The sequence below is a fragment of the Tigriopus californicus genome, chromosome 10, assembly GCF_007210705.1.
Source record: "Tigriopus californicus strain San Diego chromosome 10, Tcal_SD_v2.1, whole genome shotgun sequence".
NCBI lineage: Eukaryota > Metazoa > Arthropoda > Copepoda > Harpacticoida > Harpacticidae > Tigriopus > Tigriopus californicus.
Window position 1 is genome coordinate 7,143,617 of NC_081449.1, and position 21,993 is coordinate 7,165,609.

The following is a 21,993-nucleotide window of genomic DNA, read 5'->3' on the forward strand; positions in this document are numbered from 1 at the left end:
GACCAGGGTGGCCTATGCGGTATTTAATGATGATAGGTTGCTCAAAATTAGAATAAATTCATATATATAATTAAGACTTTATGCGTACATCCGCCTTGGCCGTGGCCTATGCGGTATTTAATGATGATAGGTTGCTCAAAATTAGAATAAATTCATATATATAATTAAGACTTTATGCCAGCTGCTTGGTCATGCATCATTATATTTAGAAGAGAGGCTTCAATTTCAAGCTTCTAAGCGCTGGAATTCAAATCTGCAGATAGACCCGACGTTCCCATAGTGTCATCCTCATCCTCGTCTTCCTCGAGCTCCACCTCCATATCGTAGATCCGGATCCGTTTTCGGTTCTCGAAGAGCATGGCGGCCACTTTTCGAGGCTCCGACACGGCCATGGAACTGGCGGCAATGTCCCACAACTCTCGATGACAAGACTAAAAAGTGAATGTCAAAACATGATGAATCGTCCATCTTCGTGTAAGAGCTAAGCATGAACCACAAGCATTCCAGCGGTTCATGAGACTAGTCATCAAAACTTACCATGTCTGCTATGTCCAGAAATTTCTTGGTCTGAATGGCTCGGAAATCACGGATCAGATTGAGGCTTTGAAATGATCCAACGGGAAGATCTTTGAAGTACGGCTCGGCTTGTAAAACAGGAAATTGGACAAGCCATTGAGCATTCTCTACCTTGGGAGGATTCTCCTTCAGTAAGACGGACAGAATGTCTCCCGTGTAGAATTGAAGATCCACCAAGATCAAGTGGGTGGGAAGTTCGATCCAAAAGGCTCGCAAACGAGTTCGTTTATCTCTTGACTGCGATAATTCAAAGAGGAGGAATTTGGAGTTACTCTGACCATCATTCATGCTCCCCAGCACTCGATCAGAGCATTCCAGTTGATGGCAGAGCGACTTGTCTGTCCACGGTGACACGCCCACGAGGCCATGAAACTGGCACTGATCGGTCAGCTCGAAGTGCATGCTTTGGAACATGGTCAGAATGGATTTCTCTGCATGCTTGAACTCTTGCACTAATGAGGCCTCCTCGTTGACTTTGATGATGAATTCAATGTCCAGGATATCGGGGTTCTTCTTCAAGAACTCTTGCCAGGGACATTTCGAACGGTCCACTGGACGTACTAAAGGCGAATCGACCAAATATTGACCCACCCGTTCCAGGTGTTTATGCGTGAACTTGTTGGAATCGTCGGAATCCATGGTTTCTTCTCCTTCGTCCAAGGACGATTGGTCGGAGTCGTTTTCGTCCAAATCGAAATTGGCCAAGAAATCAGCGATGAATTTGACGTCCATCTGGGACATCTGGTTGAGGTCGTCGGGAATGCTGTCATCGCTCAAGCGGAGGATCTCGCGTCGGATCCACTTGAAGAACACGCGGAAGTTGTGCCGAGATTCAATAATGACTTGCTGCAACTCGGTACCTTTGGCCCATAGCGAACCCAATTTGCTTCGAGCATCGACCAATTCATCGGTTGAAATCCCAAGAAGCGCAAACTTCTCGTTGGATCGGACTTTGCCCAGGAAATTGGTGATATGGAAGCTCATAGTTTGAATCACGAAGTGGAGGTACTGCATCACCAGCTTTTGAACATTGGCATAGGACACGCCAATGGACGAATCCAGCTTTTTCACGCCTTTATCGGTCATTTCGTGGAGCAGGAAATGCTCGATTTCCGCCGAGGGCGAGCCAAAGAGCAGGAGCTCCAAGAAATCCGCGGACATGCCTCCATCGGGCAACTTTTTGGCCAAGTTGGCCAACTTGGTGTCCATTTCCAGTACAATCTCCTCCCAGGCCTCTGAGAGTTGCTTCAAGGTCTGATTCAGGTAGTTTAATGTGCCCTGAAAGATGTTGTAATATTCGGCCAAAACGAGGAGCTCTTGGTAGCAGGTCGAGATCAGGGGCAGGGATAAGATCACCAAGGCCAGATCAGATTCCTCAGGCGACGATCGGTCACTGATCAGAACACTGATATGGGAAAGATCGGAAGCCAGTGTGACATCTTGAATGACACAAGGCCGATGGCTCAATTGATTCAAATCCAAGCGGGCGCAATGCAGGAAACCATTGATGTACATGTTGATGAAACCTTAAATGAGAGAGAGGCCCACAGATGGTTGGATGCTGGTGAACACGCTCAGACTCACCAATTATACTCACCCTGTTCAGTCCCACACACCAAAAGCGACGTGGGTCCATCTTTGTCAAAGATTCGACACTCGGCCACGTCAAATTGACTCTCGTAGGTGGTAGTGCTATAAGCCTTGCTTAACAAGGGCAATCGCGTTAGAAAGTTCCAGTCACCGGACGAGGCGTTATCGGGTCTGCAATCCGTCAAAGAAAAGAAAACACCATCATCAAGCGCCCCAGCTGAGTCTCGAAAAGAATGATATCATCTACTTGTTACGGTTCTCGGGCGATGCAATCCACTTGAGACAAGTCAGCTTCGAGCCCAAGTCCATGCGATGAATGGGTTCATTGCTCTCAATATCCAGGATCACAATCACCCCGGAACACGACCCGGCGGCCAACATCTTCCCATCAGGCCGCCAACTCAGCCGGGTTTGGACGGGGGGACTGGACCGTTGGGCCTCCGGATCACTTTGGCTTTTGGGCGGCGAATACGTCCAAATCTGCAACCAGAGACTCCAAGGCCGATGAATGAGGGATGAGCGATGAAAACCCGATGGAAAGGACGACAAGAACGTTTACCCTTTGCCAGTTGAGGCGGAACAAGGCCACGTCTCCGTTGACGAGAGCCACGGCTAAGATGTCCATGACGGGGGACCACATCAGCATCTCGACTTCCGGATCCATTTGACGCTCCTCCAGTTTGGCCAACGTACTGGCCGCATGGCTTTCCACGGCCATGATGAATGAAGCGGAACTGAGATACCGTCTCTTGGCGATTCAAGGCCAGATAGGAAAAGGTCCGTCAAAGTGAATCTTGACCAAGGCTTAATTTGGGCGGGTGCACAAATCCCAGTTCAAACAGCCTGGCTTGATCTATTCGAGCGAGCGAGAAGAGGGACGCCGTTCATGGCAGCAGAAGACGAGCGAGCACTGCGCAAAAGTGCGCATCCACGATCATAACAAACAAACAAACACACCGGTACCGGTTAGGGTGACGATCAATTTGGAAAACTTCAGCTAAAAGCTTATGGAATTCAGGGTTGGCAGCGAGGTAAAGAATACGAGGACATTGGGAGGAGCTGGACGGATTTGGGACACCTTAAGCAGTTGGCATGGAATTCTAGGTGCGACCACTGATGATGAACTCTTTAAGATTCTACATGTTATGATCTGATCCTGGACGACCGGCAAATTGCTCATGGATGGATAATAGATCCCACGGATAAAATCCAGTATGGCCAGTCGGCCAGTGCCCCATTGAATTGGATGGTACTCATGGTACAGCTCAATCTGGCTGATTCAACCACTCAGCCGTGTGTCGTCACCCTGTTTGTTTTTCTTGTTCCTTTCGGACTTGTTTGACTTTCAGTCTGATTGCGCTGTCTTCGTTGCTAGTTGAGTGCATACTGCATGCTCATGTCCCTGGGGTTGGCCGTCCCAATCACTTAGGTGGGCGGGCTGCGGGTCTATGCTCCCCAGTCGAACCTATGCCAGGGTTAGTCCGTGCTCTACCTTCTCCGCCTGGTCCTGGTCGGCCTCTAATGTGTACACGTCTCGGTCCATGAGTGAGTCCATTTTTGTCGAGTGATATCCCGGTCGTCTGGTCGTCTGGGCCTTATTACCTTGGTTGTTTCTCCGGGGAAAGGCCATGAGCGGTGGCTCGGCCGGTCTCATGCAGGGTATTGATACCCTCACCTGGGCTATGAAGTCCAACATCATCCCGGATCAAGAGTACCTGCTCCAGGGCTCGATCTTGGACACGCATGTGGAAGTGCTCAAACATCGGCTCCGCGGATTGTGCGACAACGTGGATTCCGGCCAAGAGACCTTTCAAGAGCGTGAGATGGTGTTCGCCATCCAAGGCACCTCCTCCCAACCGCTCCATCTCCGCATTCGACGACCGCTCGAGCAACAGGCTGAATGTCCCTGGCAACTCCGATACATCGGACAACCCGAATTGGGCAATCGACCCACCCTGGTCCGCAGTTGCTACGATATCGCGTGCAGCGACAACGCCGTCGAGTTCCTGACCGAGTTGGGCTGTCGCCTTGAGTACGAGTTCGTGGCCAAAGGCTTCCTCTTCCGCAAAGGTCGTATGAAGGTGACGGTGAGCAAGATCTTCAAAACTTTGCCACCCAATCCCAACCTGATGGGTCAAGAATCGCTGGAACCGCTCTTGGCCTCGCATCTGGTCGAGCTGAGCGTGTTGGCCCCCTCGGGCAATGACGCCGTGGCCGATGATATGAAGAACTTTGCCGAGCAACTCAAACCCTTGGTCATGTTGGACAAGATCGACCCGCGACGTCACGGCATGCTGTCTTAAAGCACCGGGGCCAGGAAGGACACCCGCCACGATGGACGGCTGGGCTTAAGATATATATTGAGAAGGCATGAATGTGGGGCATCTAAGAAATTCAATTCAACAGGATGAATGATCGAGTGAAGTAAGGAACATACGAAATCACTGTGATTTTATTGTCGTTTTCGAGTTGGTTGGATAGCGTTTTCATGATACTATATTTGGGGGAGTCAAGTCGAAACCAGACAGGCTGGAATCCCGGCCATCATGGTCGGCCATCATGAGAGTGGGGCCATTCTTTCATTGGTGTTAGAGGAACTCGTCGCACCAATCGCTCAAGCATTGATAGCAATCTGCGGCTTGCTTGCTGTTGGCCGAAGCCAGATCCTTGAGCCAGTCCACAAACAGGTCGCGGTTCTTCTTGAGGATCAGGAATTGGCCCAATACCACGTAGGCCTTGTCAAAGCCTTTGGCCTCGAGGCGTTTGCCCAGCACATCCCCGATGCCGGCCAAATCCGTCACGGGTTTGTCGTTCATGGGCTCGGCCACGAAATTGCGATGCTTTTGGGATGTGGTACTCATTTTGGTGATCCGGATTCGGTCTGGTTGGAGAGATTCAGAAGAGGTAGTCAGTCGGTCGGGTGCAGTGAGAGGGAGGGAGGGAAGGAGGGAGGGAGGGCTTATCCGTCCTTCTATGTCTGAAGCGTGGGAGAAAAAAGAGTGGATCTATCTGACAATGGGAAGAGTCAAACTGGAGACTGGCCCTTACAAATGATGACAAGCTCACGATGTGTTGAAATCGAAACCAATAGGCGGGTCTCTCTGAGCGGGCGTGGGGGGTCGGTTTGATGGATGGACTAACTGACTCAATCGAGTTGAGCTTGGGCGGGTAATCAGGGTGACCCAGGGAGTCTGAGAGAATATAGCGAGTTCAGCTTTTTGTAACGCTTTTGGCTGGAGTGTCTGGCGAGAGTCTCGAGCGAAGCTCGACAATTGAGTCGGGTGGGCCTGACAGGAAGAATGAACGAAATCAATAGTGCACTGCACACCCACTCGGATCCTAGTCTGGGGTCGCGGGGCGGGGGTTGTGTTATCAACTGTTGCATGCATTCCAATGAGCAATTACCCAGGCCATGTGTTTGAACCTGGCATCTCTGGCCGGAGGGAGGGCCAACATGGGCTTCGTATTGACTTTAATTTTCGTCATTTTTTCACATTTCACATCTTTTCCGTAGCGTTACTACGTCCATTCACTACTAGTTTGGGTTCGGACTTCTTCTGACTCTGATGAGCCCTCTGGCCGAACTTTGTCGCCTTGACGTGAATTACTCACTCAACCTAGTATTTAGCCCAAAGTCGAGTTGGTGCTGTGCGACACGTTATTGCCAATCTGACATTTTAAGGCCAGATTTGTTAAACCTGGTAGACTGGTTGTTCCAACGCTCATTGGAATTTGGATCTTGAGGGGGTAAGCTTTGGGTGTTAAATTGAAATTCAACTGACAAACAGAAGGCAAAACACTTATCATGCTCTATAAGAACAAATCGGCCTGTAAGTGGCTGTTCTAAGATAGTGACTGGTCTAGTGTGGCCCCCTAATTTGGCATTCATTCGAGCTCATGTCTAAACTGGTGACCCTGCCCAGTTTTTCTCAGGTCAGAAGTAGCGAGTGGCGAGTGGGTTGGTTGAGTTAGTTGAAGCTAGTTGAAGCTAGTTGTCACTCGGTTGGACTAGAGGTTGGACCAGGACGGCATGATCTGCCGCCTTCCGAAATTTGAATGACCGTGCCTTGCGACTTTTTCACCCCCGGCCAAGTTTGATCGATATTGGAGCCATCCGGGATCAATTTTCCCCCTCATCTGATCCCTTAATCCACCTGGAACCTTCGAGGTAAGTGACGCTTAGTAAGACATAGCGTAGATGTCATGTATCTTGGAAGCTGGAACTTGAAAGTCTGTCCTTAAGCCCGATTTTTTTCCTCCCCGCCTCTCCCTCGCACAACCACCTCATTTTAGCTCCTCCCTTCTCCCCATGTCACGCCTCTCTGTCGTCTCCCAGCCATGACTACGGTTCCACCATCCACCTCGTCCGTATTGGGCCCCACCTCCTCCGCCCTCTGTCCCGATGTTCAGGCCCCGAATCCGGACATGAAGGCCCGTGTCGAAAGCCTGACTCGCATCTGGCTCGGCTTGGAGGATGCGGTCTTAACTCATACTAAAGATGGCTCGGATTGGCTGACCTTTCAACCTTGTCCCGTCACTGTTGGACACGTTCAAGATCCGAGTCGATTCTTTGTCCAGACCGAGCCCTTGGCCAACTACTGTCGTCTCATTTCCGAGTGTCTACGGGCTTTTCCGCTCGAGCCTTTAGGTCAAGCCCCTCGCTTCGGTCAGAGTGTTGTCTTGAGAACGGCGGACGGCTTTTTTCGAGCCAAGAAGCTCCATCGACCTCAAAGGTTCTATCTGATCGACACGGGTCAAGAGGTCCAGGGGGAGATGGTGATGCGTATGCCCGATTTACCCAACTTGGCACAAATGCCGGCCACCATTCGATGCCACGTGCATGATGTCCAGTCTGTGGGACCCGTGGACGATCTCTGGGCCGAAGAAGCCCGTGAGCGATTCCAGCACTGGGTGAAGGAGGCCGAGCGGAGGCGAGAGCGCCTGCTCTTGCAATCTCGTGGTGTTCGGAAACTGATGCCCGATGGAGGCTGGTCCCTTCCGGTGGAGTTGTACTTTGAGCTCGTGACGTCCGATGATCCGATGTCCAATCTGAGAGTGGTCACCATTAGTCTAAGTCAACGCTTACTCCGGGAGAAGTGGGCCGCTTTAGCTATGACTGAAGGACACCTGGAGGTGGAGGCGGCTGAGGAAGAAGAAGAGGAGAGCCTAAATTCGGCACCCGAGACGGGTGATCTGGATGAGAATGTGATGGATGAGATTGATTTCTACACTGTGAAGAAATGGCTACCCCCGAGGATCCCGAGCAAAACGAATCTGTTGGTGCGGCCCACTCACTTGGATGATTTGGGCCAATTAAACGCTCAGTTGTACGAGAGTCGTCACATCATTCGGGAAATGAGAACTCAGTTCAAGATGCTTTACGAATTCGACAGCTTGGATCCGTTTTCGAAAGCAAAGTGGGAGATCGGAGAAGCTTGTGCGGTTCGATATTCCAAAGACGATGATTTCTATAGAGGCCTGATCACGGGTCGATTGACGGACTCAAAGGAGATGTATTCTGTGTTATTCGTGGATTTTGGCAATGTCGAAGTGGTTTCCACTGAGGAACTCCGAATCCCCATCACTTTCGGCGATGTGCCCATTCAAAACATTCGCTTTGTATTCGCAGATATTCAGATCAGTTTGGCTCCCACGGATTTGGACGCCATTCATGCCAAATTGTGTTATGAAAACACCTATCGGGTTCGGGCAGAGATCTGGCCTGACCAATGCCATCTCCCGCTTCAGGCTCACTTCTTTACTTGGAACGGAGCACAATGGGAAGATGTCCAAGCGTGGTGCAAATCAAAGCACTTGGCTATTGATCAACGATGTGATTGGGAGAAGAATCAGGCAGAATGGAGCCAAAACGCTTTCGGCATTGAGGCTGTTATGGGTCGCCCAGAGAGTGCAAATGAAGTGGATTCCGAACTAGATTCCGACCAAGATGCCCCCAACAACCACCAGTCCCCTTTTTCGTTTCAAGCCATTGATTTTAACCAAGGCTTGGTGCGCTGTGTCATAGTTAGCATTTTCTCTGGGCTTGAAATCTCCGTTGTACAAGAAAAAGATCTCAAAGATTATGATAAAATGGTAGTTGAGCTACAAGCTGCCGCCGATCAGTCCCCTCCGGCCAATCCCATTCCGGGCCTCCCTGTTGCGGCCATGTCTGATGACACGAAACAATTTCGACGTGCCTACATCGTGAATGAGAAGGCAGTTTGGTTTGTGGATTGGCAGGAGATGATGCCTTTGAAACGTTGCGTTCTGAAGCAGCTCCCGGATTGTTTTTTAGATCTACCTGAGTTCGGACACAGACTAGTTCTGAGTTACGAGCACAATCCCGAGATCATTCAAGAAGACATTCTGATCAAGGCCTTAGTCAAGAAGATGAAAAATCCTTCAAGCCAAGAGAGTCTTTACTTCAAGTCAGATAACGGGTCCAATGTTGGCAGGCTCAAACTTAAAGGCATGATCGGAGGCGACGAAGTGGTGCAAGATTTTTTCGAAAGCGAAATCAAGCGAAATGCAATATTTTAAAACCTGGCTGTGATTTAGAAGTAACCTTGCTTGTTTGAACTTAATGTCTTGCCTCTTTTAGTATTACAAGTATTTGTTAGTTCCACTTTTGCCCAAAGAAAGTTTCTAAAAAAATAAACCTACTAAAGCTCAACGCTCCTTTTGCCATCAATTCGTTCTAGCTCAGAATGTCTTCGTTCGAAAAACCTCAAATCATTCCTCACTTGGAGGTCGATGTGGACTTCACCCTCTTCAATTGTCTGTGGATTCCAAGCTCGACCAGATTTGTGGCATTGGGATCCAAAGTATCAGGGGAAGGTATTCTACAAGTGTATTCCATGAGTCAAGGGAAACTGGACCGCCTATCCACCGCCACCTTCGCCAAAGCCTTGAAATGTGGCTGCTTCGGGGCCAGCGCTCTGGAAGATCGATTTCTCGCCACGGGTGATTTTGGTGGCCATCTTCAATTGATTGACCTGGAGCAACCCGACAAGCCAGTGCTCACCATGCGTGCCCATGAAGATCTAGTCAATACCATCGATGGCATTGGTGGACTTGGCATTGGTCAAGGAGCCCCAGAAATTGCTACAGGCTCCAGAGATGGATCAGCCAAGGTCTGGGACACACGAGTCCCAGATCGACCAGTAGCTTCCATTGTGGCCAATCAATATGAGGTGAAGCGAGACTGCTGGAGTGTGGCCTTTGGCAATGCCCATTCGAACTCGGATCGGATTCTGGCCAGCGGCTACGACAATGGCGACATCAAATTATTCGATCTCCGAAAGATGAGCATCCTATGGGAGACCCAAGTGCCTAATGGCGTGTGCTCCCTTGAGTTTGATCGCAAAGATATCCAGATGAACAAATTGATGGCATGCGGGTTGGGGGGGAGGGTTCACCTCTGGGACCTGGCTACATTCAATAAAAAATCCGGTTTTGCCGAGTGCGATCAAAAGCTGGACAAAGCCACCTTATGGCAAGTGTCTCATCTACCTCAAAATCGAGATGTCGCTATGGTTTGCGCCGGGAATGGCTCCTTACATCTCTTGAACTACCACTACCCGGAGAAACGCTCGAACGAAACCAAGGACGATGGCATGATTGGAGTGATTGGACGCCTTGAAACACTCCAAGACTTTCAGCTCAGTGAGCAACCCGTGTGCAGTTTCAATTGGTCGCCGGATAAGATTGGATTGGGATTGTGTGCCGCGTTCGATCAGAAGATTCGCACTGTTCTTGTGACAAAATTAAATCGAATATAGGAATATAGTACCATGGTTGAGGAAAACTATCAGACTTGTTCCACGGCCCAATATACCGTTCCATTGTCTTCTAGGTCCCCTTCCATAGTCAATCATTATGAATTCGGCCAGTCGTGTGGGGGCGATCTTTAGCCAAGCCGGCGAGTCGTATAGCAAATTAGGCGATATGGTAATGCAATTGCATCCAGTGGCCAAGGACCTGCCCCCTACCTTGGACCAGTCCAATGGGATTGGGAAGCCAGCGCAAGTACGTTAAATTGCCAATCTAAGGGATACCCCCCCTCCTCCCATTGAGGAGGAATTGTTCAGCCATAAAGACATTTTGTTTTCTAGGCCACTTCAAATCCTGCCAATCCACCCATTCCCGATGTCAAATCTTTGCTATCTTCGATCTCCGAAAGAACTTGAAAATGTGTGAAAATCAGCCGAAATATACTTGTTTAAACATTGAACGAATATTTTTGATTGCATGATGACATAACCCATGGCACAGGATAGTGGCTATATTATTATCATTTGAACCAATACAGGTTAAATCAAATCCTGCTCATAAAATGAGTCCCTAAATTCATTCGTATCGAGGAATTGAACGGTTTGGGCCACTTTTTTCCTATTTCCCACGTGTGTGTATCGATCGGATGAACGCAGAATGTGTGTCCTTTTCGAATGGATTCGTCACCCTGGCTTGGATTTTCGTTGGTAGTTCATGCTCGCTTATTCGCTGTTGGCCTGAAATACTGTTCAGTTACAAATCCCGCTTGCGACCTGAAGAGCGGCCCACGTGTTGAATTTTGCCGAAACGATCCAAACTTTCAAGTCCTTGGTTCGATCATTATGGAGCCCGTCAAGGTCTTTTGGGGACTGGTTCTCAAGCCTGAGAAGAGGTAAGGTCCAATGGAAGGTTCCAGGCACTTGGGAGTTCGACTGGAAGAACGATTGAGCCTCATCATCTTGTGGACCCACGTGGGATACTAAACTAACTTCCTTGATTTTTCTTCTTTAGATACCAACAAGTCGCTGAGGAAAATTTCCACATTTCTAAGGCCTGCCTGGAGCCTTCGTCGGCCGGAAAAGGCATCACCTCTGTCTACATCGAGGTGGACAATGACGAATTCATCGTTTGCAATCTTACCAAAGAGGGTGTCATGAGTGATAGTCTGGACTTGAACTTTGTGGCGGGCGAGAAGATTTGCTTTCGGAACGTGGTACGTACTGCAATCGGTGGATCTTCACATTGCGGTTTAATGGAAACTTCAATTTTTCTTATTTTTTGATTCTAGGGCACCGGAACCGTTCATTTGACGGGTTACTTGATGCCTGATGAGGAGGAGATGCCCAGCTTCTTCGACGAAGGCGAGGAGGAAGAGGAAAGCGAAGAAGAAGAAATGCCCGCATTGACCGAAGTAGGGAGCGGCAAGAAGAACAAGCGGAAAATGCTCGAGATGCTGAATGGGGGAAAAGCCTCCAAAAAGGCCAAAGCTATTGCCATGGATGAAGGAGGTGACGACGACGACGACGACGACGAAGATGTCGAAGAGGCCATCAAGAAAGCCGTACTCATGAAAAAGAAGATCATGAAGACCTCGAAGAAAATGGAGCAAGATGAAGACGACGACGATGATGATGATGATGATGATGATAATGATGAAGAAGACGACGAAGAGGAGGATGACGACGACGACGACGACGACGAAGATGGCGAGGACGACGACGACGACGAGGAGGATGACGATGAACCCGTGGAAATCAAATCGGCCTCAAATGGAAAGGCTGCCAAGAAATCTCCGGAGAAAACGCCTAAGAAATTGGCCGGTGAAACACCCGGTAAAAAAAGTCAAGAAGAGAAGACTCCGAAGAAAACGCCAGGAAAAGAAAATGGTGCGGCCGGTGGAGTAAAGACACCCAAACGTACCCTCAAAGGCGGGATTCAAGTTCAAGACATCAAAATAGGATCTGGCCCAGAGGCCAAGCGCGGAAAGCACGTGGGCATGCTATACGAAGGGCGTCTGGCCACCAACGGCAAGGTTTTTGATGGTAATTTCAAAACCCAAAAGCCGTTCAAATTCCGTCTGGGTGGGGGAGAGGTCATCAAGGGCTGGGATGTCGGGGTCGAAGGCATGAAGGTGAATGGTGTCCGTGAGCTGATCATTCCCGCTAAAATGGGGTATGGCGCCCAAGGAGCTCCCCCAGATATCCCCCCAAATGCCGTACTCAAGTTCAAGGTCGAGTGTAAATACGTCAACTGAGCCAAATCTACCACCAATGTCTATCTCACTGTGACCACCGTATTGATCAGAGAAGAATATCATGATTACACGATCCTTGTACTTTAAATTGTCACTTCATCGCCTCGTGTTAATCCAATCTAATGCGTTTGATTTCCTGAAAGATCCCATGTTCTTTTTGCTCTCATCAAGTGCTGTGAATCAGTTTAAATCTGTTCAGCACCCCTTGTCCTGAACATCACAGTAGATTAAAAACACCTAGATGCCTTCTCTCATACAGTTGTTCGAATGTTCATTCGACTTTCGTCTCGTGTAAATAATGGAAAAGTGTTTTGATGTAGGCAATAAATAATGTTTCAGACTCGCTAGACATACAAATTCCTTAAGAGGGATGGGCATCGGTAACGGAAGCTCATACTCTGTCCATTATTCGCTCTCATCAACTGTATTGCTTAGGTCTGGCAATATTGCCACATGATGGTATCACCATGCCTTTTTAGAATCATACAAGAGGTCTAGTATTAAATAATTGAAAGAAAATTGAGTTCTAGCTCCAAGTACTAGGCTAATGCATTGGTCTATGGATAGTGAAATGGAATCGTTCCTCAATAAAAGGAACGGATTCGAGATCCAATGTTTTTGACCCAGATTTGCTATTCATTTCTTAATAATTTCCCGTCTGTTATGTTCTTGTCTTGTCTAGTCGATCTGCTCTCTCTCTCTCTTCAATCAATGCTCTCAATAATCCATCCATGTTCTCTGTATATATAACTCAACCTCAAGTCAGTAGGCAACCAATCACAAACCGGCACATGACCATAGAGCACCGTCTAAAATGGAGGACTTGAACCGTTACCGAAAAAGTATAGCTATTACTTTTAGAAAAAGCAACGGGTTATTGTTACCGAAAAGATTGGCATAAAACTGCAAAAACACCGTTTTATACAATATTTTTAACGTTTATTAAATACGACGTGAAACAAAAGGCCTCCATCGGAAATGACCAGTTACAGACTGAGAGTAAGGTGTTTCAGGAGCTCAGGTCGAATCCGAAGGCTTTTTTCTCTTATGCGAACTCTAAGGTAAAGATGAAGCACCCTGTTAGTCCTTTTGAGGTTGAAGGGGAAGTCATTAACAATGTAGAGACTATGGCTAACATGCTTGGAGATCAGTTTCGAGCGCATTTTTGCACGGTTACCCAACTGATTGAACATATAGAACACATTATTGAGGAACTAGAGAGACACAAGTCAGTTGATGTTGTCTATCTTGATTTTGCCAAGGCCTTTGATAAAGTAGATCATGGCCTTTTGCTTAATAGACTTCATGACATGGGGATCCAAGGCAAGGTTCTCAATTGGATAAGAAGCTTCATTCAGGATAGGAAGCAAATTGTTAAGGTCGAGGGATCCCTTAGTGACATACATGATGTCAAGTCAGGTGTTCCCCAGGGCTCAATCTTAGGGCCCCTCATTTTTATGATATTCATTGCCCCGCTTCAATAGCTTGATATCACTACCATGTGGTTGGGTATATCGCACATTTAAGTCCAGAGATAGCATCACGATGCTAACTCTGCATCTGCACAAGTTGTTTGTCCAGCCGCATCTTGATCATGCCTCGCCATTTGGGCTCCAATGAGTTCAGCAGGTTTGCAAAAGATCGAGCCGGTTCAAAGATGTTTTACCAGGAAAATAGAAGATATGAGAGAGCTCTCGTATTGGGAGAGGCTAGAAAGGTTGGGACTGTACAGTATTCAGAGAAGGTACGAAAGGTATCTGATACTGTACGTTTTCAAAAGCATTCATTAGCTTTGTCCCAACTCAGGATTTAGGGTCAATTCTAGCGACCGTAGCATTTCAACGTGCATTTCAAGTGCACCTTCAAGCCCTCCAGAATCCAGGCTGGTTCAAACAATGAAGTCCAACTCTTTTCTTTCCCGAGCTCCTTCATTGTTCAATTTGCTGCCTTCAAATATTCGCATGGGTGTATGTAGGCGTTGATCCAGTAGCAGGATTTAAGTCAGACTTGGACTAGCTTTTGACTAAAATTCCTGATCAACCTTATATTTTAAAACGACTTTAAATAAATAACAAGGGTTAGCCAGCCGCCAACTCTAAGTCGTTGGTCGATCAAATTATGTATGAAAATAAAAGATCAGTAAAATAAGTAATTTTTTCGTCTTGAAGTGCTGGGATTCCAACCCTAGTAGCGGTAATGAAGTCCAAAAAAAGAATTCACAAAATAAAAGACGAGTACAATAGCGCAAATCCATTTGTTTGTAAAGAATGATGGATGACCAAATTCGCCATTTGGGGAAAAAGAACTTTATTTCATTTCAGAATTGATAAATCCTAACTATTCCTGGAACTTTGGAAGCCTTTTCTATTAACGTTGACATTCGTCTGCAAAATGAAGGGCTTTACCCTTCTATTAAGGCGAGTGTCTCTTTACCGAATGGGATGTCCAAATTTGGATTCGTAGAATAACACCTAAACGCATACTGCTTTGATAAGGCAAAGAGAATGTCTTTAATGTTCCTTCCCTGGACAACTCTTCCTTTTTGGAACACTGTTCTGGTAAACTTTGTAGTGGCAATTGAAATTCTTACTTGTGGATTACTTCTTTGGTCCATCTGTTTTCTGACAAATACAATTCTAAGTGATCGAAAGCTCATCACATCTATTGAGGCCCTGGAGTCTACTCATGGAGAGAGCGGACAAGTTGAGAGAAGAAGCCCCAATGAGGAAGAGCCACCAGAAGAGAAAGAAGAAGAAGAAGGAATGGAAGAAAGAGGAAAACGACATGCAGAAAAGGTCCTCATGGAGGAAGGGCCTAATAGGACAATATCCAAAGAGGAAGCTACACTAAAGGAAAACCCGCAAGATGCGATGGAAAAGAAGGAACGGTCTACACTAAAAGGGTTTGAATTGGCAAGAGTTCAACCCAAAGCTGAAAAATACGGAAGGAAAAACACTCCAAAGAAAGAATTCAAGGTTGGAAAATCCAAAAACCCCGAACCAAAAATCCAAAAAGAAAAGAAAATCACCTCCAAAACAGAAGAATTAAAAAATGACAAACCAAAATGGGAAAATTCTAACCAGGGGAGTCCCAAAAAGGAAGATTACAAAGAGAATAAATGGAATCAAGAAAAAAGACTAGACCACAAACACAAAGGGGAAGAATCGGATGTGGAAGAATTGGGAGAAGAGTTGGAAGAGGGAGAATCTGAATATGAAGATTCCAACGAACAAGAGGAAGAGTCGGATGAGGAAGAATTGGAAGAAGAGTCGAATGAGGAAGAATTGGAAGAAGAGTCGGAAGAGGGAGAATTGGAAGAAGAGTCGGATGAGGAAGAATTGGAAGAAGAGTCGGAAGAGGGAGAAACCGAACTGGAAGTCTCCGACGAACGAGATGTCAAAGAGGATGAGTCGGAGGAAACAGAATCTGAAGACTCAACATTCAAAGAGGGAGAGTCTGACAAGGGTGGCTCTGCAGAGAAGGACTTTGAAGAGAACAGTTCTCAAGAGGACGGTTCTGAAAAGAATGTCTCTGAGGAGGACTGTTCTATAGAGAGTGGTTCAGAGGAGGACGTGCCAGATGTGAATGAGTCGGAAATAGAAGAGTCGGAAATAGACGATTTTGAGGAAGACTCTGCCGAAATACAGGATTCAGAAGAGCAGGATTCCAAAGAAGAAGACTTTGAAGAGCAAGGTTCTGTGGGGCAAGAAGTCAGAGAGGTTTTATCCGAAGAAAGCTCTAGCGTGGCGAGTTCTGAGGGAGAAGGCGCCAGAGATAAAAGTACTGAAGAGGAAAGCATTGGCGAGGAAGACGCTGGCGAGGAAAGCTCTGAGGATGAGAGCTCAGGAGAGGATGGCTCTTTTAAGGAAAGCTTTTCTAAAGACTCCTTTAGCCATGAAGATTCTGAAGAAGAGGAGTCTGCCCAAGAAAGCTGTAATGGCGACGATTCTAATGGTGAATATTTTGACGATGATCCCCTTGACGAAAATGTTTCTGAAGAGGAAGAGCCCAAGGGGGAGGGATCTAACGAGACAGAGACCGAAGAGGAAGAGCGTAAAAAAGATACTTCTCAAGGGGAGAGTCGGGATTCTGGAACAGAAGATTCCAATGAGAAAAAGTCCGAAGAAGGAGGTGAAGATGGTTCGTTTAGAGAGAAAGCGTCTGAATGGACAGAGTCGGAAAAGAGCGAGGATCAGGAGGGGGAGGAATCTGTTTGCGAGGCATCAGAAAACGAAGAATACCATGTAAGCCAGGCATCAGAAAACGAGGAATCTGAAGAGGAGGATATTTCGGAGGAAAACACTGGGAAAAAAAGATTTCGAGATCCCAAACCTGTTGAGGAGTCGGAAAGAGAAACTCCCAAATATTGCGATCATTTCGAAGTTTGCTTAAAAGAGTCATAATATCTAAAGAATGTTCTTTCACGGATGTATTACTTGTCTATTTGCATAGGTCCAGGTAGCCATAGCCTTCATGTGGGCACGTCTTTTTGTTGGCCCAGCGTTATTTCAACAGCAGTAGATAATGTGGGCTTTGGAACACTTTAAAGGTAATACATACGAAGCCAAAAACCTTGGGACCATGAAATGGACCCCGAATGCAACTCCTTTATGATAGGATAGGTAAAATGAATGCCAGGCCATCACTAATTACTACCTGCTAAAAACCGTGTTCAGTTGAATGATACCTCTGCATTTTAAAAAAAAAAACTATGGAAAGGCTTTGAAAGGTTGACAATGGATGCAATTGCGTTTTTCCAAAATGAATTCAGTAAATGTTTATGAAAAAAACGACATCAAAATGCAATGGTCACAAATTTGAGGGATCCCGTTAATAATCTTGTTTTTTATGGCAATGTGTAGTTTGGAAGATTTTCTTTCCTAATTTGGATGGCAGATTTTTTTTGACAATTTAATTCTTCCACAATACAACTACTTGCTATGGTGTCACGTTCAACAGATTTTGCTTGATCCAATTGAATGCCACTATTTTACTCACAAAGAATCGTTAACACAAGATCTTGGCTTAGGGGTCGGATCTTCGTTTCAAGAATAACCAAGGCTTCGAAATGTCTTTCCGAGTAAACAAGAACGAGAAAAGGTTTAACACATTCAAAATCTCGTCAATTTTTTTAACAACCACACCTATCTAGCCATCACAATTACAATACTTTGAGAAAAAAAAATTCCCTTCCATACAATTGTGTCTACGTATATGATATACCAGTACGGTAAACATGCATACATAATTGGAGGATTTGCCGATAAAAGTAACAATTTCAAGGCTCTACTGCATTCCGTACTCTACTTTGCCCTGATACATAATAACGTAACTGAATACACGAAGAGTCGAGGACATACTGTTATTGCTGTTACGAAGACGTAGATGGATTCTCTTGAGATTTGGTGTCTGTTGCGCGGAGACGACTTTATCATGGAGAGCTTTCTTTTTCACGAAACAAACGCTTGATTTTCCAACAGAAGCACCGTTCGCAAATTGCCCGAAGAGCTCATAGTTTACTCACTGAGGAATCCGCTTAATGGCCAAGCAAGGAGAGCGAATTTCTTTAGGCCCGGTCAAAATACTGCTCTCATTGTCCCACGCCTAATCTTGCTGAGAAAATGGTGTCCTGCCTTTGAGTACAATGTTCGAGTCAAGTACCTAAAAGTTTTGTCTCAGCTCGTCGTCCTCAATTCACCCTGCACACTTGATTTTGACTACATGGAGAGGTCACATTTAAACAATGTGGCCAAAGTTTTGCAAATGCACAGTTTTGGTGATATTATTGGGCATTGTTGTGACCCAAAGCTACGCCCAAGAGTACTTAGACATCATAGACAAAAGTGTACAGGTTCAGAGTAATGAATCCATCTATCAGACATCGGGAGAAGAAGACTACGAAGATTATGAGGCAGGATCCGGAAGTGGATCAGATATCTACGACCTGGCAATGAACTCTTCCGGGGAAGGATCTGGATTGGAAATTGAATCTTCTGGTTCAGTTTTGGATATAGAATCCTCAGGATCAATATTTGAGCTGGAGTCCAACGAAACAAATTTGGAACGTGAATTTTCTGGATCAGATATGGAAGAATCGTCTGGTTCAGAAGTGGAGATGGAAGCGTCTGGATCAGGTTTGGAAGTGGAATCCGAATCTGACTTACAGATTGGCTCAAGTGGATCAGGATTGGAAATTGAATCTTATGATGCCGAATTAGATGCTGATGCCCTGGGTTCAGGATCAGGAATCCAAGGCTCTGGATCAGGGTTGGAAATTGCATCATCCGGATCGGGAGTGGAGATTGAATCGTCTGCTTGGGGAATGGAATCTGATTTCGACTCACAAATTGGCTCAAGCGGATCAGGATTGGAAATTGAATTTTACGAAGTAGAATTAGAAGTTGATTCCTCGGGTTTAGGATTGGGAAATCAGCCTTCTGGATCAAGTTTGAAAATTGGGTCATCCGAAACAAGTGAAGAAATTAGTTCCTCAGGCTCAGAAATAGACTCCTCTGGAATGGAATTGGAACCGAGCTCTTCAACGACGGACAAAGGTCTTGAAGATTTGGCTCTAGAAAGTGAGACCTCTGGGGACCAATTCGGATCAACTGAATCAAGCGGTGAAGTTGAGGTTGTTCAATATGATATGACAAGTGGAGATTTTGACTCCAGTGGTGACATGAAAAACATGATGGTTAAAAATGAATCCGACCAAGCCTTCATCCTATCTAGTTCTGAAGAACAAACTTCCAATGCCACCCTGCTTTTGTCCATAAGCGATAGCGAAGAGATTATGACTGTTGCAAATGATACCGAAGAAATCACTGACTTGTTTAGTGCCAACAACGAAACAGTCCACTCATCCGGTGAAACTTCTGTTGAAGACATCCTTGACTCTAGCGAGTCACCCCTGATTCAAGAAGGCCAAGACGAAAGTAGAGGTTGTGAGTCTAGTAGGTTTGGCTGTTGTTCAGATGATCTGAACCCAGCTCATGGCCCCAATGAATTGGGATGTTGCTCGACTACTGAATTCGGTTGTTGTGCGGACAATCTCACTCCAGCCAAAGGACCGTATGAGGAAGGCTGCGATTGTCAAGAAACCGAATTTGGCTGTTGCCCTGATCAAAGAACACCGGCCACAGGAACCGACAATCAAGGGTGTGGGTGTCAATTCTCAGAATTTGGATGTTGCCCAGATCAAAGCACTACGGCCAAAGGAACCAGCTTTAAAGGATGCTCTTGTGAAACGTTTGAATTTGGATGTTGTCCCGATGGAAAATCGGTGGCTCAAGGAACAAATTTTGAAGGTATCAACAAATCATTTTCCTTCATAAATAAGGGTGTGAAACGTTGTAGAATAGATATGTCAGTTGCTCTTTTTTGTGGGGGAAGGGGCTGATCTGTCGGCCAGCTTGCTTTTAGTTCCTAGTAGTTTCCAATTTAATGGTTCATTGCACTTACAGCATTCCCGAAGTGAAAGCTAACGATCAGCGTGGCACTCTCAGAGATCTCTTGTAATGCCACGCTCCCCCTGAAAGCAAATACAGACCACGTCTAGAATTACCCCCACCCAAATGTATGGCAGTTCCTTCACTCCCCAATAGTGAGTCTCACCAGTTTCCTTTCCACAGGGTGCCAAGCTTGTAACAGCGAGTTCGGATGCTGCCCTGAAGAAATTACTCCCAAGCAAGCTGAAAATGAGGAATGTGGGTGCGAAGCCTCTCGATATGGATGCTGCCTTGATGGCGAGACTGCAGCTTCTGGTTTCGATTTTCAAGGCTGTTCCATGAAACCGGGAGAACATTGTCATTTAGCCCCGGAACAGGGTCCGTGTTCGAATTACACCAGCAAATGGTTCTACGACATGGAATGGGGCGGCTGCAACCGTTTCTGGTACGGTGGCTGTGATCCAGGTCGGAACCATTTCGACGATGAAGCCTCCTGCAAAGAGGCATGCTTTGAACCTCGTGGAGCTGGAGCTTGCTTCCTGAAGAAGGTGAAGGGACCTTGAGATGGCAATTACACCGAGTGGCACTTTGACCAGGAGAGGAAAACATGCACCCAATTCGCTTACAGTGGATGCTTAGGAAACAACAATCGATTCCTGACCAAACAAGACTGTGTGGACATGTGTATGCCGCAAGAAGATGTTCCAGTGTGTGGAAAACCCAAAGCAGAAGGAGCTTGTGCAGGCGACTTCCCGCGGTTCTTCTACAATGAGGACACTGGTAATTGTGAGTCATTCTCCTTCTCTGGATGCCTGGGGAACAACAATCGATTTCTCACAATGGACGAGTGTGAATCTTCCTGTCTGCATAAAGCCAAGCAAAAGCTAACAGACACGGTGTGCAAGATGTACATTGAAGCCGGCAACTGTGACGAGGAGTCCGAAAAGGCCAATGCCACCCTGCCACGTTGGGGATACGACGAGCGAATGCGGAGATGTGTTCCATTCTTCTACGCTGGATGTGGTGGAAATGAAAACAACTTTGAGAGTAGACAAGCTTGCGAGAGGGTGTGTCCCACCACGTTCCCTCCCATCATCACACTGCCGAGAGGGGCTGAGATCTTGGTGAAAAGGAACACTCAAGGGCTCAATCTGCCGGTAGCGGTGAGGGCCAATCCCCCTCCCAAAGTCATGTGGATTCGAAATGGCAAGGAAATATCTCCATTCGACTACCGATACGACATCTTGTCAGACTTCTCGTTGACAATTAAACAAATTGGTGAGCTAGATGCTGGCCTTTACACGATTACGGCCGACAATGGAATCGGGAGTGCGGCCACCCAAGTGGTGGAAGTTGTCGTTTACCCGTTATACCCCAAAGTTGCCATTAAAATGGACAAGTCCATCTTCAAACCCGAAACACAAGTTACCATTCCCTGTACCATTAGAGGCTATCCTCCACCAGAGATCCAATGGTTCAAATTGGGACGAAGCAGGAACGATCCTTTGGTCCCCTTGCAAGAGGATCGCCCTCGCTTGACAATCGAAACGTTTCAAACCACCACAACAACCACACTGAGCAACGTTATTATAGAGAATGCTTCAGATACTGATAGTGGAAATTATCGATGTTTGGCTACAACCCAATCTTATCCGGATGTGAGTGACACCGAAACCATCCAAATTCAATATGGACCTGGTGAGCTTTGCATCGATCGTCCCTCATACAAGCACTGCGCCCAAATTGTGCGTTACAAATTTTGTGGAAATCGTTATTATGGTCAATATTGTTGCCGGTCTTGCACTGAAGCCGGTTATGTACCCGGTGGTCTTCAAGTCCGATAATATATATTTCAGCTCTTTGTTTATCTGCGAAGTAGAATATACTACTCCTTTTGGAAATATAACTAATGCCGTTGAGATAGTATGATATTTTTTGGGTGGAGGGAGTTTCCTCCACTATGGATGTCGTGTAAAAAACGCATATTTCCTTTTCCACGTTAATACATGTGTTGGCAACAATCCAAGTCATGTCAAGTTCACTTTCTCATTTTTTGGTCTCGACATTAACAGATAGAGTTTACTCGGCATGCTCTTCTTCCTGCGTTATTTTCCCCTTCTCACAGTCTCATGTATATTGAGGCATCAATATTTGATCCTCTTAGTTCCAATTCATGGTGGCCTCAAGATCGATATGATCACGATTACGCTAGATAGCGGACATTTAAGACAAAGCATACTTGGTATAGTTCACCTCTTTTCTTCATGTAGTTTCAATTTCTGGTAAGTAATGTATCTTACAGTTTGTTTCTGTCCTTGATATGGCCACATTGTGTTCGATCATTCAGAATGA

General features: G+C 46.4%; 8 protein-coding genes across 10 annotated transcripts; 6 read left to right on the top strand and 2 right to left on the bottom strand.

Moving 5' to 3' along the window:
- Positions 1-163: 163 nt before the first annotated feature.
- On the bottom strand, positions 164-3,100 carry LOC131888267 (anaphase-promoting complex subunit 4-like). The gene is made up of 5 exons (XM_059237075.1): positions 2,726-3,100; positions 2,414-2,646; positions 2,174-2,337; positions 538-2,102; positions 164-431 (listed from the first exon to the last, which is right to left on the bottom strand). The coding sequence occupies exons 1-5, from the start codon at positions 2,882-2,884 to the stop codon at positions 234-236; spliced, it is 2,319 nt and encodes a 772-aa protein (XP_059093058.1). The 5' UTR covers positions 2,885-3,100; the 3' UTR covers positions 164-233.
- A 349-nt stretch (positions 3,101-3,449) lies between these two features.
- On the top strand, positions 3,450-4,491 carry LOC131888272 (mediator of RNA polymerase II transcription subunit 18-like). The gene has a single exon (XM_059237083.1). The coding sequence runs from the start codon at positions 3,795-3,797 to the stop codon at positions 4,467-4,469; it is 675 nt and encodes a 224-aa protein (XP_059093066.1). The 5' UTR covers positions 3,450-3,794; the 3' UTR covers positions 4,470-4,491.
- Positions 4,492-4,591: 100 nt separating this feature from the next.
- On the bottom strand, positions 4,592-5,738 carry LOC131888273 (barrier-to-autointegration factor B-like). Its single transcript, XM_059237084.1, has 2 exons — positions 5,215-5,738; positions 4,592-5,143 (listed from the first exon to the last, which is right to left on the bottom strand). Exon 2 carries the CDS (start codon positions 5,025-5,027, stop codon positions 4,755-4,757), a length of 273 nt encoding a protein of 90 aa, XP_059093067.1. The 5' UTR covers positions 5,028-5,143; positions 5,215-5,738; the 3' UTR covers positions 4,592-4,754.
- Positions 5,739-6,083: 345 nt separating this feature from the next.
- On the top strand, positions 6,084-8,839 carry LOC131888268 (uncharacterized). 3 transcript variants are annotated; one of them, XM_059237077.1, is made up of 2 exons: positions 6,084-6,334; positions 6,410-8,839. In XM_059237077.1, the coding sequence occupies exon 2, from the start codon at positions 6,505-6,507 to the stop codon at positions 8,704-8,706; it is 2,202 nt and encodes a 733-aa protein (XP_059093060.1). In that variant the 5' UTR covers positions 6,084-6,334; positions 6,410-6,504; the 3' UTR covers positions 8,707-8,839. The 3 variants fall into 3 exon arrangements, with proteins under 3 accessions (XP_059093060.1, XP_059093061.1, XP_059093062.1); XM_059237078.1 differs by having other exon boundaries at positions 6,460-8,839; XM_059237079.1 differs by having other exon boundaries at positions 6,503-8,839.
- A 34-nt stretch (positions 8,840-8,873) lies between these two features.
- LOC131889424 (dynein axonemal assembly factor 10-like) lies at positions 8,874-10,203 on the top strand. Its single transcript, XM_059238520.1, has 2 exons — positions 8,874-9,923; positions 10,036-10,203. The coding sequence occupies exons 1-2, from the start codon at positions 8,874-8,876 to the stop codon at positions 10,201-10,203; spliced, it is 1,218 nt and encodes a 405-aa protein (XP_059094503.1).
- Positions 10,204-10,669: 466 nt separating this feature from the next.
- LOC131888271 (46 kDa FK506-binding nuclear protein-like) lies at positions 10,670-12,536 on the top strand. The gene is made up of 3 exons (XM_059237082.1): positions 10,670-10,831; positions 10,951-11,152; positions 11,228-12,536. Exons 1-3 carry the CDS (start codon positions 10,782-10,784, stop codon positions 12,191-12,193), a joined length of 1,218 nt encoding a protein of 405 aa, XP_059093065.1. The 5' UTR covers positions 10,670-10,781; the 3' UTR covers positions 12,194-12,536.
- Positions 12,537-14,555: 2,019 nt separating this feature from the next.
- Positions 14,556-16,621, top strand: LOC131888269 (uncharacterized). The gene has a single exon (XM_059237080.1). It carries the CDS (start codon positions 14,698-14,700, stop codon positions 16,594-16,596), a length of 1,899 nt encoding a protein of 632 aa, XP_059093063.1. The 5' UTR covers positions 14,556-14,697; the 3' UTR covers positions 16,597-16,621.
- A 1,165-nt stretch (positions 16,622-17,786) lies between these two features.
- On the top strand, positions 17,787-21,677 carry LOC131888274 (papilin-like). The gene is given in 2 exon segments (XM_059237086.1): positions 17,787-19,500; positions 19,825-21,677. Coding segments are annotated over 2 exon segments (3,225 nt in total). The 5' UTR covers positions 17,787-17,936; the 3' UTR covers positions 21,486-21,677.
- Positions 21,678-21,993: the final 316 nt, after the last annotated feature.